The 16,556-nt window shown below is 48.5% G+C and overlaps 6 protein-coding genes and 1 non-coding gene across 7 annotated transcripts; 4 read left to right on the top strand and 3 right to left on the bottom strand.

Moving 5' to 3' along the window:
* Window positions 1-948: 948 nt before the first annotated feature.
* Window positions 949-4,169, top strand: EV420DRAFT_1114308 (uncharacterized protein). Its single transcript, XM_060465886.1, has 4 exons — window positions 949-2,120; window positions 2,173-3,458; window positions 3,513-3,617; window positions 3,674-4,169. Exons 1-4 carry the CDS (start codon window positions 1,274-1,276, stop codon window positions 4,022-4,024), a joined length of 2,589 nt encoding a protein of 862 aa, XP_060335219.1. The 5' UTR covers window positions 949-1,273; the 3' UTR covers window positions 4,025-4,169.
* A 1,714-nt stretch (window positions 4,170-5,883) lies between these two features.
* On the bottom strand, window positions 5,884-8,294 carry EV420DRAFT_1329359 (uncharacterized protein; the record flags this gene model as incomplete). Its single annotated transcript, XM_060468793.1, has 3 exons — window positions 7,533-8,294; window positions 7,318-7,481; window positions 5,884-7,267 (listed from the first exon to the last, which is right to left on the bottom strand). Coding segments are annotated over exons 1-3 (1,815 nt in total), but the record flags the coding sequence as incomplete, so codon positions are not given.
* Window positions 8,295-8,533: 239 nt separating this feature from the next.
* On the bottom strand, window positions 8,534-9,393 carry EV420DRAFT_1618751 (uncharacterized protein; the record flags this gene model as incomplete). The annotated part of the gene is made up of 2 exons (XM_060475383.1): window positions 8,534-8,693; window positions 8,741-9,393. 2 exons carry the CDS (start codon window positions 9,391-9,393, stop codon window positions 8,534-8,536), a joined length of 813 nt encoding a protein of 270 aa, XP_060335217.1.
* A 97-nt stretch (window positions 9,394-9,490) lies between these two features.
* Window positions 9,491-9,578, top strand: EV420DRAFT_t83. The gene has a single exon. It is a non-coding gene; the product is annotated as a tRNA-Phe (tRNA).
* A 359-nt stretch (window positions 9,579-9,937) lies between these two features.
* On the top strand, window positions 9,938-11,726 carry EV420DRAFT_1520653 (uncharacterized protein). The gene is made up of 8 exons (XM_060472181.1): window positions 9,938-10,040; window positions 10,099-10,218; window positions 10,275-10,288; window positions 10,336-10,575; window positions 10,630-10,790; window positions 10,848-11,286; window positions 11,335-11,493; window positions 11,550-11,726. Exons 1-7 carry the CDS (start codon window positions 10,010-10,012, stop codon window positions 11,446-11,448), a joined length of 1,119 nt encoding a protein of 372 aa, XP_060335216.1. The 5' UTR covers window positions 9,938-10,009; the 3' UTR covers window positions 11,449-11,493; window positions 11,550-11,726.
* Window positions 11,596-12,323, top strand: EV420DRAFT_1520648 (uncharacterized protein). The gene has a single exon (XM_060472180.1). It carries the CDS (start codon window positions 11,936-11,938, stop codon window positions 12,158-12,160), a length of 225 nt encoding a protein of 74 aa, XP_060335215.1. The 5' UTR covers window positions 11,596-11,935; the 3' UTR covers window positions 12,161-12,323.
* A 2,988-nt stretch (window positions 12,324-15,311) lies between these two features.
* EV420DRAFT_1114076 (uncharacterized protein) lies at window positions 15,312-16,237 on the bottom strand. The gene is made up of 4 exons (XM_060465885.1): window positions 16,060-16,237; window positions 15,825-16,006; window positions 15,498-15,775; window positions 15,312-15,448 (listed from the first exon to the last, which is right to left on the bottom strand). The coding sequence occupies exons 2-4, from the start codon at window positions 15,978-15,980 to the stop codon at window positions 15,397-15,399; spliced, it is 486 nt and encodes a 161-aa protein (XP_060335214.1). The 5' UTR covers window positions 15,981-16,006; window positions 16,060-16,237; the 3' UTR covers window positions 15,312-15,396.
* Between the last annotated feature and the right edge of the window lie 319 nt (window positions 16,238-16,556).

The following is a 16,556-nucleotide window of genomic DNA, read 5'->3' as shown; positions in this document are numbered from 1 at the left end:
GATGAAATAAGTGGTTTCCTTGACATGTAATACGTTGATGACGTAGATCCGTACATCAGGGGAACACAAGGGACGTTACTGATCCCAGGACCGCACAAGTAGTATGTATTTGCATTTCGGAAGTGGGACCGACGCTAGAAGATGCAGCGACTAAGAGGGAGAGGATTGACCTCATATTACGCCCTAGCTCTCGTGTATTGACGCGATAGTGCTGAGCTCGTTTTTTTGATCACTTCGAAGGCCACGATAAGGTTCACATTCAAACATGTGGAAGATGTCGAGCAAATTTTTCTCGTCATCATTGTGGAGCTTTGTGGAGCCTGCCAACCATAATAAGGCATGATAACTGCGTGCACGGTAAGTTCCGTACCTGAAACTCGACAGCATTTGATTTGGAAAAGAGGACGCGCTGCGCGCTCCTTTCACGTTCACGAAGTTCGAGGGGAGGTTGCCTTGGGATGATACAGCTTTGAGGCTGGTCGACGGCGACGACCGGGAAATTGTTGATGCATCATCGGGATGCATGCTGACAACACAAGTGATGGAAAGCAGGTGAGGTTACAGGCACTGAGGCAGGTGCATCTTCCATCACCGAATATTGGACACATGTGAGAAAGCAGCTCATGTTCGCGGGAGCATTAAACTGAAAGTTTCAATTTAGGGAGAGAGAACACTAGTGAAGAAGCCAAGCAAGATGTCTAGCAAGCTGTTAGCCAGGTAGGATGCCGCATGATACCGCAGAAAACGACACAGAAGAAGGAAGACAGAAAAGGATCAGCACGCCGGAAACGAGCGACAGTGCGGTTATTGAATGATGGATGATGGATAAAAAAAAATGATGGTTAGGTTGATAGAAAAATTGCTATACAGATTGTTGGAGACGAGGTAAGGCGTTGAGAGTTGGCATAGCGGCAGCTGAGAAGAAATAGGTGAATTAGGGAAGAAAATAGAATTCTAGGTCAGGAGATAATATTGAATATTCGAATATGACGGAGGCCGGTAAGTTGCCGGATTGGCGGACTGGCTTCTTACCATCACCTTGGGTCAACCTTGGTTTCAATTTGGTCCACCGTGGTTGCTCGCCGCCTTGGTTCCTACAGTCCTGCCTCGTTTCGTTTCCTTCGCCTTACCTTGCCCTAACTTATTCTTGGACTTGCCTGCTATTCTATTATTCGCCAACCTGATTGCATACCATTCCTTTTTCACTACCACCACCATCAGCGCTGGCCGTACCTTCTAATATTGCCCTCCCTGTACTGCGGACCATCCCGTCATGATGGCCTCGCTGCTCACACCGACGCCGGCGAATCCACCAGGTCGCATATCCCAACTACTGCCCACAGTGAAATGCTCAAACTGCCACCAGCCGGTCCCACTAGCAGAACTAGGTGAGCATATATGCACAAAACCGCCACCATTACCGCCAGTGCCGAAGCCAGCGTCGCCTGTACCGTCAGTCACCTCAGGCTTGTCTCAGCGGCTACAGAACCTGGTATCATCGCCTAAACCTAACAATATACCTTTGTCGCCTTCCCGCCCTTCTCCTCCAACTCAGCAGCGTCCTACAAGTCGCTCAGCGCCACAGCGTCCTACACCTCCACCACAACATCGCCCTACACCATCAACCGCTAGTGATCACATACGCGTACGTACGACCTCTGGGCCATCGTCTACTCCAAGCAGGTCCAGTCCTTTGGCCCGCCCTGGCCCGGACAGACGCGACACGGCGTCTCCAGCAGCTAGACGTGACCTCTATGTGCCGTCTACCGCGTCCCCGTTACGTTCTAGGACGCCTTCATCCGACTTTCGCACGCGTACCGTCTCCAGTAGCTCCAGTAGCTCATCACCAAGTACTGCCCGCCCTTCGTTCATCTCCACTCGGGATTCCCCTTCACCCCAGCCGCAGTCATCGCCTAAATCTGTATCACCGCAGCCTGTAGCTCCGTACGTCGTGCCTCAAATTGACACCAAAATCGGCGGAGAAGCGGGCATGGCTGGTGTTGGCCGTCGTGGTTTTGCAGCTGCAGCTCACGCGGCAGTCTTTCTCTCGTCTCAACCTCCACGCGAGAGTCGTCGTGATAATGCTCCTCAGTTTCTGGACATTGCTGCCGCTTTAAGTTGTATGTTCAATCCTCTTTATTGTGTTTCTTCTTTCCTCATCGTGCTACACAGCGAACGCCACTCCTCCTTTATCTCCATCCGGATATTCCTCGACATCTCCTGGTCCTGTTTCACCACTATCCCAATTCCATTCCCCTATTCTTTCTTCCAAGCCGCCTTCACCCACTGCTCTTAATGATAGCGATGCCAGTCCAGTATCACCGCTTGGCATACGTCTCCCCTTCCCCGATAAATTGCGTAAATCTGTTACACCCATTGATACAAACTCTATCCCTATCCCTAATACTCCATCAACGGCGACATCTCATACCCGCTCCAGAACCTCTTCCTCTGCTTCCCGGAGCCACACGCCTGCACGTTCTGTCAGCCGAAGCACGACCGCTTCACGGCGTGATGACCATATCCCCACATCCCCCAGTTCCGGATCAGAATATGGCTTAGCCTACGCTGACTCGACAGATTATGAAGAAGATGATCGAGACACCGATATCAACACTAAAACGAAAGCCAACCCCCCTCCTCCTCTTCCCCTAACCACCTCCATCCTACGTTCTACCTCTCAGACCAGCCAACAAAGTCACATTCGTTTTCCGTCAGCATCGGATCATGGCCGTTCAACTAAACAGCCATCTCCAGCACATCAGAAGAGCTCCGGCTCTGTGTCGTCTGTCTCCGATGCCGATGCCGCTGCTGGGATAGGGAGGGATAGGAGCAATTCCTCTCTTATCGCTCAGGCACTTGGGCTTTCTCAAACACCGCCGAGCAATTATGGACGGCTCGGTGGGCCGCCCTCGCGTAGTGGACGGAGCGCCAGTGGGAGTAGCAGTGGTAGCCGTAGCGCGTACTCTCGCAGCACCTCGGTGTCCTCTGGAACCGGATTGGGGATCATCGCGCAATCATCTTCTGGTCTTACTACCGGTAAACTGGAAAGGGCGATGGAGACACTATTGGAGGACGTTGCTTTGGATGATGCACGATCGTCGTTGTCCAAGAGCAAGTCCACGGGGAAACAGACATATTTCAAGAAAGAGGATGGTAGTGACGCGAGAACCTCGACGGTGCCAATACCGTATCGGAGTAATACGATGCAGGTGGTGAGCAGCCCAGAGAATAAACCTGTGAAGCTGCCGGCGCGCGCGAGGACGGAGAAAGAACGATCATCGGATTTGGAGAGGGTGAGGAAAGGGAAGGAAGCGCTGCGTGGCATAGAGCGACCGGCCAAGAAAGTTCGGATTTGTGTGCGCTGTGATAAGAAAATCGAGGATGGGAGGTGGGTACAAGTTGATACCGGAGGTGTGCTTTGCGAGCAGTGCTGGAAGAATATGTATTTACCCAAAGTAAGTGCCCCCCTCTTCAACTGAACGAGTAACTCATTACTTGTTTTCTCCTAGTGTCGGCGTTGTAATTTACCTATAGAAAAACAAGCAGTATCGTCTTCTGACGGTCAGCTTAAAGGAAAGTATCACAAGGACTGTTTTAATTGCCATATATGCCACGTACGTTTCTTCCGCGTTCATGTCGCGCCGTTGGTTTAATATTTCCTTGCCTTTAGAAATCATTTCCCGACAAAACGTTCTACGTATTTGACGGTCGACCATTATGCGCTTATCACTATCATGAAGCCAATGACTCCCTATGTGCTGCTGCTACGTGCGGCCAGCCCATCGAGGGACCGTGTGCGGTCTCGCATGCAGGAGACCGGTATCATCCTGAACATCTTTTATGCGAACATTCGGGATGTCATGAGAAGCTGGAGGAGTACTGGGAAGTGGATGGACGGATGTTGTGTGAGCGACACGCGAGGCACGAGGACGACGTGGATGATTACGCGGCGATAAAATCTATGAGGCGGGTGACGAGGTTTATTGACCTGGCTGGTGCGTCTGAACTTGGACTGAGATGAACATTCTACATTGCATCTTAATTTATTTCTCACTTTTTGACACTCTGGGGCTGCAACGGACTATATATCTCTTCACATTTTCAGCATACCATCATTTCGTTGGATCTAACTGTAGTTCACACCAATCCTAGCATCTTAATTCTACATTCGTTCGTTCGTTTTTCACTCTTTTGGGACTTTGTTTACACAATTTTGGTTTCTTGATTTGTTTATGCTTCTATGTACTATATCTATCCTGTAAATACCTAATTGTCTTTGACCAACGCGACTCTTGACAGATTTTATCGTAGATGGGGATTCTTGTCCTTCTGAGTAACCCCGTCATTGAACGGCACCTGAGGACCTTCAATACGGTAAAGGAGAGGGAACTGATAGTACGCGGCGTTGCAGCTCACCGATATCCTTCGTCTCGCTACTTACCGCTCCCATTCGACCTGTGTCGTTTAAGGCCAAGGCTGCTGTTCTGACTCTGAGCTATGGATTTGCGCCAGCATACGTGGCTTACTTGACGGACGTCTTCGCTCGCACAAGTTCGTCTCTTACGCGCTGCTATCCACTGTACACCCAATATTTTCGTTGTCTCTGCAATTCTCTATCATATGCCGATTCGAGGTGTATATCCTATACCTAAGGCGCTGTACTAGCTTGGGTTGGTTGATACGTTCAAACGTTCTCCACGGCACCGCCATCATTTGCCTCGTGATTATGCCAAGGTAACAATCGATGCATGCGACTGGACCAGTGGGGCCGACGTTTGGGTAAAGCATCAACAGAAAGTGCAGGAGTAAAATGATTGTCAGAAATCTGTTCCTGACACCAATCAGAGGCAATTTTAAACTATCATAGTTATAAACACTCACTGCTGACTCTTCAACCAACTCGCCTGAGAAAAATGCATCCAAGGTCTTGATGGCGAAACAGATATATTCCCTTTGTTTTGCTAATTCTTCTCCTGACAAGGTAACCCGTTCGATTCCACGAACGGAAGCCTGTCGATAGAAGAAATCCATTCCATCGTTTTCGAGCAATTGTTGAAGCATGCACCGGCATTCATCCCATACAGGATTATCCTTTTGAATCCGGACGAGTGACAAGATATTTTCTCTGATTTGCTTTCTGCGATTGAAGTCGTCAGAGTCATCTGGGCCATCGGTGCCGACAGCCAGGATAGAGCAGACAGCGAAAAGGTTGTCAGGTGTGTGGAGATAGTCAATATGTTTCCGTTCTACTGAGGGTTCAAGACGGATTTTCGAGCGATGTCCTATTGTGGAGAGGTAGCCTTCAATGATATTTACCCACCATGGGTGATATCCATGATGCCCGAAATATTCTAAGCCTTGCTTGGCACGAAAGACACTGTACATTGTCGGGTTGCCTGCGTGAAGACCCTTGGCTATGATGTCGCCTGCACTACTAGAAACATAGGGATTGTCGAACATGAGATTGACAACTGCCTCCAGGGATCTAGGGGATATGGTATGCCAACGTGTATGGACCAGCTCGGAGTAAACCCTTAGGACTCTGAAATACAGAAGACTGTCTGCCGTCATCAGTATCATCTTTAGATTATCCGTGATGAAGCGTTCAAGGACATCGAAGACGGCGGCATTTGCCTTGAGAAGAAGAAAAGTCAGGGTCGGTAATGCCAAGGATGACTGTGGCGAGGGTATGGAGTTCCTCTGCGTCTGAATTTGCTTGTTCTTTCAGAAGAAGTCTTGACATAAGAAATTCAGCAAACACGAGGAGGACCCTCAGAGATGGTGGGACAGAGTCAACATTTGAGGGGCGCACAAACGCGGCAAACATTTCCAAGAGATAGGTTGTCATGTCGGCAAAGAGATGATAGCTAATAGCGGCATGAAGTGCTATAGCTGTTGACTGGGCTTTGTCCCTTTCGGAGTCAGAGTTGTTCTTTAAGGAAGGAAACAAAAATGCGGGTAGAACCGTGCAGCATATGTTCATAGCAAACGGATTTTCGGTGCCGATATCAATGGGAGAGAAGACATCGTTTGAAGCGGCAGTCCTGATGAGACCAATCCAGACTAAAGGATGGAAACGCAAATATTCTGTCCCGGACGAACGATGGAATGCCAGAGCCCCATTGAGGGCAATGTCTTCCATAAGCAGGTTTACACCACGATAATCTCTATATATTGCTCTCAAGGCTGTGACAGTAGGTGGAAGCTCAACACCTGGTGTCTGCGGAAGGTTGATGAGAATATGGCATTCGTCAGAGAGAACTAGCCTGCAGCGTAGTAATCGCTCAAGCTTGGTCTCTAGTCCAGGCAGTGGTGTCCAAGTAGTTGAAAGACACTCTACAGACAATTGCCGTATCCTCAAGCAAATATCATCAACATCAAAGAGCCCTTGAGCTTTCGACTGAAATGCTGGATGCAAACTGCCAATAGCTTGAAAGATGATACTCTGCACAGTGGGGTTCGATGACATGGAAAAAAGCCAATGCAGGGCCTCAACCGATAATTCACCCCATACTGACTGTACCGCATCCGACTCCAATTCTTTCAGGTCCTTCCATTTTGCAACGTTGGGGGCAGACTGGATAGCCACTGTGTCAGGCGTGTCCACCTCGGTTCGACGGAGACCGCGCCGGAAAGTAAGCATGGTGTACTGCACCACATAACTGTACAGGACATGAAGTAGGTCGCATAGTGAGGTACGGTAGGGGCATTGTGGGAAAATGAGGGGGAGGATATGTGCCATCAAGTAGGCTGTATACGCGATAGTCGTGATCGTACCAACAACCCATGCAAGGGAATCTCGCAATGGGCCAAGGAAGATCACGAGTCCAACAAAGAAAATGGCAAGGGCGGTGTGCATCAGAACGGGGAGTAGCCCGATTATAACGAGAACGCGCCATTTCTGTAGCCCCGCAAATCGGAACTGCCGCAGAAGGCTACGCTCGCGGGGTGTTCCCGAGGGTAAAGCCATGTAATGATGGAGCCATTGCTTGACCAGCACCGAGACGAGCGCTGTCGTGAGGCTGAGCGCAAGACTGGTGAACCACAGGCCGTTCACCCAGACGCTCGTGGTTGAAGCAATGAAAGTGATGTTGGGGTTCAGAGGGGAAGCAGCGACGTTGTCCACGGAAGCGCCGCTGGCAATAGCACGCTGAATATTGACCATCTCAAAGAGTAGATTAGCAGACATCTCTGCATAGTCCGCTTGTAGACTTTGCGAAGTTTGGGCTACGAATGTTGTAACCACCGCCGAGAACAGACCCGCCTGGGTACAGAGAGATGAGCATGGGGACGAATAGAACATGGGCCACGTACGAAAACGAGAAGGACATCGACACCGTCTCTCGATTCTTCGATCATATTCGCGTCATAGATCGCGCGCTCATCGAGGTACGTTCGAAATACCCTAGCGTTGGGTCCCATCTCTTCACAATACGCATCTTCGGGATACTTTTCCTCGTAGTTGAAGGGATCGTTGCCTGATAAGTACGAAATAAGGAAGATTTCAGTAGCACATAAGCGTGATTTACCTTTTGGAAGCCGGTAAGGTCCGTAAGGAGCAGATCCTCGTAATCCAAACCTCTTGCTCGACTTTGCAGGATCGACATATTCAGGATACGGTTGAGGTGTAGTGTCGTTCTCCTCTTCCTCGACAGCGCCGCCCAGCGATGCTTCGAGTTTTGTGCCCTTCTCCGTTTTTGCTTCGGTGGCTGCGGGTACGACGTCGCTAGCAAGGGTGTCAGAATTTATGGGCATTGCGGTGGGTGTAAGAAGCAGGATCGAACAGTTATCACACATCTCAGTACAGCATCAAGGCACCAACGCTAGAACGAAAACGGAATCCTCCGCGGTCAAAGCCCGCATCAGAGTTAGACCGAGAAGGCCACCGTGATCTGAAGAGATCCAATTTCTTCCCTTGCCTGTCTTGCGTTGAAATACTTGGCTTGGCCTGAGAAAATCTGAGACTTCGACGTCGCAACAAGATCTCCTGCCAGTGAATATCGTGGAAGATATGGGGGGTTATAGCCAATTCGAATTCGAGCTTGCTATGATATGGTATCAGGACACGTATTTTGATATTCCTAGGGGGAAAAATCTGTTCAATACGCATCAATAATGCTGCAATATAGGAACAGAAGTACTCCGAACTCCAGGACGAAAGGCTGCCCAGGAGTACTTGACATTACAAGTCGCAATGAGAGCTCAGCAACTTTCTCGTCGTTCTTGAGCCAAAGCTTCACCTACGTGTGCCATTCCCCCTTATCTCGTTCCTCTTTCCATTGCGAACGAGGTCTACAACAGCTACGGCGCCATGAATGTCACAGTAATATTTTGGCTCGAGCCCCAAAGTCAAGTACTTGGGCTTGTGTTTACATCTTGAGAATCATCTCGAACAGCTCTCATTGCAATGATTTTTATGGCACGAACACATGGATTGGTGTTGTAATACACTGCCCAAAGAAAGTGATAAGTCATAATGCATAAGGTCGAATGCATAACTGGGAACGAACCTCGAGCGAACAAGTCCAGATCACCGTCTCGGTAGAAACGCCGCCCTAACCAATCCTCTCACTCTCCACTCCCACGCGACCAGATTCACCCTACGCGTCACCTCGATGCGTATCGAGTCTTTCGAGTGAAGTATACAGTGCAAGTACGCAAAGACGAGTGCATCGAGTGGTGTTGGAGCCCTACCTCGCGTCAGTTTTACGAAAGAGATGAACACAGGAAAACGGACTCGGATGACAGGAACCACTTGTCGGTGCCCAGTCTCTCAGAGAGCGCCCCAATGGCCTCCCGGTAGCGCAACTGTATAGCTTCGCGAGGGATACGCATACCAAAGGGCGGGAAGAGGGAAGTAAGACCTGACAGTGGTGCTGGGGGCGGCGCGAGAATTGACTCTATTGGGCGGGATTTCGTTTCCGCCAAGGAGAACGGCACCGACGTCGGTTGGACGACGAGCAGCGCAGCGTGCACGCATCCTTCCAACAACGCCACCCACGCTCGACTCTCGTCACGCGTCGCCTCATCTTTGTAGCCTTCTAGTCCACCATCATTGTCAATGTTGACCTTGCTGTCGACCCAAGCAGGCAGCTCCCTCGCTGCCAACAGCTGCGCGCCGTCCCACAAATTCGGAAGCTGCCCATCGATAGCACCCTGAGGGTCAATGTCGGTGCGCACGGCAGTGTGGTCAAGGCCTCGTAGAGCCAGATAGGCTTGCCATTTGAGGCACTCGACGTCGGAGCTGAGTACACCGTCGGGCGAGTGTGGAGGATGGATCCATAGACAGGGCGTCGGGTACGTATTGGTTTGGCGTGGAGGAGGTATTGCCGGGTAAGTATAAAGAGGGAAAGGGGAAAGCAGTTTTTGGATGATGGGTGGAACTTGCATCGTGAATATCTTTGTAGTATCCAGGACATTGGAGGTCACGGTATGATGGCCAGCGTGTGGTAGTTTCATATAGTTACGGCATCAATACACGAAGGTCGGGGGCATAGCTCAGTTGGGAGAGCAACAGACTGAAGTGATATCTTCACGTCTTCTGGAGGTCCCCAGTTCAATCCTGGGTGCCCCCACAGTGTTTTTGAGTGTTCTACTTCCAATTCAAGATTCAAGGTTAAGTGACTGCAAGTCAAGATTCAAGCTTGTCTCAAGAGCAGTCAGAGACTCAGGGCAGTTCCTAGGTGTTTCCTGCCGTATAACCAGAAGTTAGAACTTAAGATAATAGGAATTACTTACAGATTTTTTGGCTGGCCCATACATGTATACAGATGGCGAGCTATCAACATGACAGGTCAGTATGCATAGTGTTGAAAATCCCCGCCTCAGTGCGGAATCGTATACTTACTTGATAAGTAATCCCGCCAGAAGCGGGATTACGGGGTCGACTTTCATATATTACCTGAAAATGCCGCTGGCCGGCATCGATTGCTATACGTCATCTCCCAACAGCCATTGTACCGCATCTTCCCTTCTTTCCTGTTCTCTCATTTTCTACTCTTTCACAATGGCAGAAGAGATTCAAATAAACGTCAAAGGTCTCTCTTACACACTCTCTGCTCTGTATTCATGCCACTGATTCACGCTGTGTGTTAGGACCGGGCGAAATCAAACTCCAGATAACGATCGCGACAGATAAAACGGTTCTCGAGCTGAAGCAAGCAGTCGCTGAGAAATCCGATGTAGAGGCAGAGCGGCAGAGGCTCATTTATTCTGGTATTTCCTTTGATTTTTTACATTTTCGTGCAACAGCTTACTAACAGAATGGTTAGGACGTGTCTTGAAGGTGGCGCCAGGTTTTTCTCTCAGACTATTCGTGCTTACTGTCTTCAGGACGAAGATGCTCTTTCTACGTACAAAATCAGCTCTGGACATACGATTCACATGGTGAAAGGAGTGGCACGGGGGAATACGTCTTCGTCAGCAGCAGCACCGCAGCCCCTTCCTACCATGCAAACGGGACAAAATCCTCACGACCCACTTACGCTGCTCAACAGTCACCTTGGATATGGTGCCATGGCAGGCATCAACCCCTTCGCTGATATGGGACTAAACCAGAACGACCCCAATATGGTGTGTAACGCTTGCCACTGCATTCGTGTCAGCTAAGCAGTAATGATTACACAGCTTCAAACGATGATGAACTCACCCGAGTTTCTGCAACAAATGGCTGGAATGATGTCAAACCCTGCCGTTCTTGACCAAATCATCGCTTCTAATCCACAGTTGCAAGCCATGGCTCCACAGGCCAGAGAGATGTTTCAGAGTGAAGGATTCCGTCAGATGATGTATATTTTAATTAATCTTTTGCTTTCCATTGCCCTGATGCTGATTTTTATGTTTAGTTCGGACCCGCAACGACTTCAACAAATGATGCAGATGGCGTCAATGCTTCAGGGCGGTGGGGCGGGCGGACTGGGTGGAATGGGCGGATTTGGAATGGGTGGAGGCGGAAGTAGCTTCCCTGCTCCTGGTGTGCCAGGTGGTGGTACACCCACTACTGGAGCAGCAGCAGCCACAAGTCCTAGGACAGGTGCAGCAGCAGCCGGAACGGGGACGACCCCACTACCAACAAATCTATTCAATCCCTATGGCGGCATTCCCCCTGCACCCACTCAGAACGCTCGTCCGCCGTTTGCACTCGATCCTGCGTTGGCGCGGCAGCTTTTGTTAGGAGGCGGACTGCCTGGTGGACTTGCTGGTGGACCAGGCGGATTTGGTGCCGCACCCACCGCACCGACGGACACGAGATCGCCCGAGGAGCGGTTCCAGGTTCAGCTGCAGGTACGTGTTGTTTTACTCGTCTTCGTTCGCTTCTAATACCTTCAATAGCAGCTGCAAGATATGGGTTTTACAAATGCATCACAGAATGTTCGAGCCCTGTTGGCCACAGGCGGTAATGTGCATTCAGCGATTGAATATATTCTCGGTGGTGGTGGGGTATGAATGTAGCAGGCCGATGTCATTGTAACCTCTTTAGTGCTGATTGTTGCATGTATTCATGTTTTTCTCAATGTACCACTGGGCTAATGCATAGTCAACTGTAGTCAATCTACTGACGTAGAATGCGAGACCAGAGTGCATTTTCGCCCAATCTTTCCAAAGATGTGTTACGTACGACGCAGAATATTTTGACGTTGACTGCAACCACGGAAACCTAAAACCTCCTCAGTTACTGTACCGGATTTCCTCATAGATCTCATTAATTGCGAGCACAGCGAGCAGAATTGGCCGACATGTGAGGAACCTGTACGGTGCAGTGTGCCAAACAAGTGCCAATGTTACGGTCCCGATAACTTTTTTTGTCGTCGTAACCGGCTTTTCGTCGCGTAGCATCTCTTTCATTTCTTAAAGTTATCGTGACGCTCTAGGATGTGAGAATGTTGTTTTTACATGTATAAAGAATGGCTGTGCTGCTTTTCAACAGGTGAAGATGAGTATGTCGTCGTATTTCTATTTACCCGCTGAGGTGCCTTGCGCCTTGGTATTTTGGGCCTTCGGGTTTTGCCTCCGCATACTGGTTACTGGTCATCTCTTCCACGGTTCCACAGTCCGTATCCTGTTGTTTTCCGAGCATCATGCTTCCCGTTCTGAGTACTATGTCTTTGGTACATTCTTGTCACATTTGCCAGATCCGTCTTTGAGATTCAAGACCTAGAGTGAATAAATTTGCTGCGCTCGCAAAAGGTGGGTACTCCATTATGTCTTAATTTCTTTATTTCACCTTATGGCCTTGACATTATCTTAATTTTTACGAGTCGGCGAGGTATTGCTTACCTGAGCTTGTATTAGCGGAGTCGACCAATTCATACTGTTTCATGTCATGTAACGAACTCGGATCGAGAATCAACAGTTTCCATTGGATTACAAAGGTTACTGTCAACTCTCACCAGCGATGGAGCGCCCCTTGTTCGTCTATCTAGAGCCACGCCCAATCCATGCCCAACTCGGCCATAGTAACTACATCACCCTTGACATGTCCCTACCCTGTCCCTTCGAGTATGTCCCCTACATCCCTAACTACTCATCCAAACCCCTCCCACCCACCGCAACAGATCTCTACTCCCTCTGTTCCCCCACTCTCCACAATGCCATCCAAGAATTCCTCAACTCCCCCATTGCAAGGTCGCCTCCACCCAGTGACTTGCAGAACACCTCACACTTTACTGCTGTTCGCTACCGAGACACGTCTGCTCATGCCGTCCTTCGCGGTCTCTGCATGCAACAGAAATTCGAGACGTATCTTCTCATGCTCGCTCTCGGGACTGTGTATTTGCCGCTGCCCAAGAGTGAGAAGTGGCAGGAGGCGCTGAGTCGTATCAGGTCTCAGGGGGATGTTGATATATCTGCTGATAAAAAGGCTGTGGCAATACTCGTCTGGTCTTCCCTGATTGATAAAACCCAAGCGCAAATAAGTGAGCGGCAGATATTTTTCACTACTTGAATATAGTACTAATTTACCCTCAGTCCGATGGAGGGTGTATAGTGAACAGTGGCGACAAGTCACTGAAACGAGTGAGTTATGCTGCTTTCATTCCATCCAATTCTTATCGTTGTTCTAGACCCGTTTTTCCGCAACCTACTCCGTTGGCTTCCTCTGTCATCCCCATCGCTTTCAGCGTTGTTATCGAGTTCAGCCAGTATGGGTTTTAGTAAGTGTGAAATCCAAGGAGAATCAGACGACTACATGCGGGGTACGGTTGATGGTGATAATTGCGGTAAGCTATGCCAACAAATTTCAGTGCTAATCTGACTTTCTTTGTTCAAAGATCATACCAGCGCTGCGAGATATGCCTCACAGCAATTAGTGCGAAGGCGGCGCGTTGGCGATGGAGGCCTGTATGCAGATATTTGAAGGTACTTGACATCAGCAAAACAGCCCCTTCTTCTTTGAGGTCTTTCAGTACTTGCTCAAGTTCAAAAAGGTTTGAAAGATACAAAATACAACATCTTTCCGGAAGGAGAAAATGTATTTCACAAGACACGTACCTTGTCTTGTCAAGCAGACCGACTCTTTGAAAGAGACTAATGTCTTATAAGGTGCGACATCTTTCATGTATCTTAGATTGCTTATGGCATTCAAGTTGGAAATTTGGAATAGCGAAACAGCAGTATATTGGTCATTGGGATAAACATAGTACATGTATACAACGTGCATACGGTAAGTATAGAAAAAATAATTAGCGCCGCCAACCCTTGACACCATTGCCCGAGTCTTGTTCCTCATCCCGTCCATCCCGATCCAATACCCGAGTGAACATACAACACCTGAAAGAAAAGTCATTCAATGCAAATGACCACTGGGAGATTGAACGTACCATCACCTAGGAGAGCCCACTCTTAACATCTATACCATCGGGTGGAACATCTGACTCATTGAGGTGTTAAGCAAAGGATATGAAGGGAAGGGAGGGAAAAGCACTACACCTTACAAAACTTGGTGTGCAGCGCATTTGTCGTCAGGCATCCCTGTGGACCGAACAGCATCAGCAACCACGTTACTGACAGTACAAACAGATCCACTTACCATTCCCATCACCATTGAGTTGGATGGTGAAGAGACAGCTCCATGCTTACGAGCCAGAGAAAAGTTTAATGACAGAGGGGAGATGGTAAGGAGCGAAGTGATTTAATAGGGACCATGGTGGTAAGCAGGAGAAGGAAGAAAGGAAGAACCCACGACGTGAAGTTGAACATCACGTGAACCAGCGTGATCTTCTACGCAGAGACCCCGGAGCTTATCTCCCGGCGGACTTCAAAAATGACTTCGCAATTTTTGCACTTGCATGCCGATGGCCCATAATATTATCGCCCAGCAGAAGACAGAATTCCCGGTCGGTATATCAGTAAATAGTTAGTGCAGCACCTTAATCAAGCATTCAGAGCATCGTTAGGAGAAATTCAGGTAAGGGAACAACGAAAGAGTTGATGATGAGAGCAAGATCATAAAGGCGTGAAAGATCCCGGTTGCCCAAGATCAAGATGCCACATCAAAGATAAAGCTCCCGAAAGCGGTCTAGAAAAAGTCAAAGCTGCCAAAGACGAAGTTGCCCTTTTCCTGATGCTTAGAAACTAGGAATGCCCTAAGTGCATCAGATCGTTTACCCGTTTTCGTACGCACATTTCAGAACATCACAGTCTTCCTCATCACGTACCATTTCCAGATTCCTGTCATTTTTGCACTGTATAATCAAAAGGCTGTTGTATAATGAAACTTGAAACTGAACCGGATCCTATCTTGTTTAAAGTTCAGCAAAAGTTTGTGAGTTGTTCTCTGTTTCTCGAGCAACCGTTGCTCGTGGTTGTCTGGTCATCAAGCTGGGTGAGGTTCAACCTGGTTCAATAAGGTCACTTTCAACATTGACACGTAAAAAGGTCCTTAGATCATGCACTGTTTTGAGGATTACAAACGGTCTGTGAGGTTAAACGGTGCTTGTTCGCGTGAACATCATAACGCCAGATATTTATTTCTCTGCTAAATGCAGGAGTCGGTTGCTGAGGCTGTACGAGTGAGTCGGACTGGGCTTGTCTAGTACTAGTTCGTGAAGTAGCAAGGAAAGCGCACATGAATTCTCAGGGAAGAGCAACGCCTCCCTTCAGGTTGTCATTGAATTTAACGTACATCTACCTTTGATTCAGGTGTCAGTGTATGCCAATAAGCGAACGTACTCTCTTAGTCGTACGTATACAGGAGCCGCATGAGGTAGTTCCATGAGCGCTGGGGGGAGGACCTCAAAATCGCTTGACGTCGACATATTTCAACTTACAAATATGCGAAGCATAGGTGTTCTCAAGCAATATTTATGAGGAAACGATAATGCATTTGAAGTCCTTCTAACAAATTCTTTGATACGAAAACACACCACTCTACAAGACAATTCTCAAATCCAAATACTACGTAAGCTTGTGGACAACAGTGGTAGTGAACGTGACCAAAATGGGAACACTTGTGATAACATTCAGAAGCTGGAAAGAGAAGTAAAAAATTATCTTACATATTGATGCTGAGGAAGAAATACCGGGCGATGATGGGCCTAGAGGTTCGATAACGTCCGATGCGATCATGGATGGTGTACATTAAGTAGCACACCGCGACTATTTGAGATGCAAATTGGAAGATAAACACCCATGAATGGAACCACCCGACGCTCAGACCATTGGTAACAAGTTGAAGGACGGAGAAGAAGAGAGTGATGATGAAGAGTATCTCTGGAGTTGCCAAAGTCGGGGTATATGTACGAGAGGAAAAAGATAGTACGTCCTGGGAAGCATCCTGGCTACAAGTTATTACAGATGTTCATCGCTTGGAGCGATGCTCTTACCGTGTTCTGTGCTGCACTTGGAACTTCCTGCGTGTCATCATGACCAAGGTATGACAAGAGTATGGCGCTGTTGGTAGGGGTCGGCATCTTCAGAGTTGATTTGGTCTTGAACAGTAATGAGGAGCCTTCCGTTTCTTGTCGCTCTTCCTTGGGCATCGAAAATGATGCGTGACGAGGGCGGACTAGGCATATAGTCAGTTTATCATTGATTCGAGCGAGCGAATTTGGCACTTGCGAGGATTCTGGAGTGGTCATGGCGGTGGTGGTTTCGAGGCAGGCAGTTTCGAGGTAAATGAGTGTTTGCGATGAAGGAACTGGACAGGCACTATTAGAAGTCGATCTGTCCAACTGAGTCGCGCGATCACGATTATCTATCAGTCACAAAGTGTCATACTGCAAGCCTTTTCAGTCAATATATCACTTCGACATGCTGCCCTCCAAGGGTTGAATTAGCATTGTTTTGTCAACAGACAAAACCGCAAAGGTAGTAAGGTACCTACACGAGGAGTCGTACGGGATTGTTCTGTGTAGTTTTTCATATTGCAATTGTCTGTGAAGGTTTGTGAATGATAAAAGAAGCATTAGACTCGACGTCACCACATAATGCTTTTGGGGAGCTCCAGTTCAAGGCTCTCGTTGGGCGTTACATCCAACCCCAGAGAATTGAAGCCTAATCTGAGATTACGGGATGAATGCCATCTAGCGATAAATTTAACCTTGTAAGCTGTCAAG

The sequence above is a fragment of the Desarmillaria tabescens genome, assembly GCF_030435595.1.
Source record: "Desarmillaria tabescens strain CCBAS 213 chromosome Unknown EV420scaffold_7, whole genome shotgun sequence".
NCBI lineage: Eukaryota > Fungi > Basidiomycota > Agaricomycetes > Agaricales > Physalacriaceae > Desarmillaria > Desarmillaria tabescens.
The sequence above is the reverse complement of the archived record's forward strand: the minus strand, read 5'-3'. Positions and strand labels throughout refer to the sequence as shown.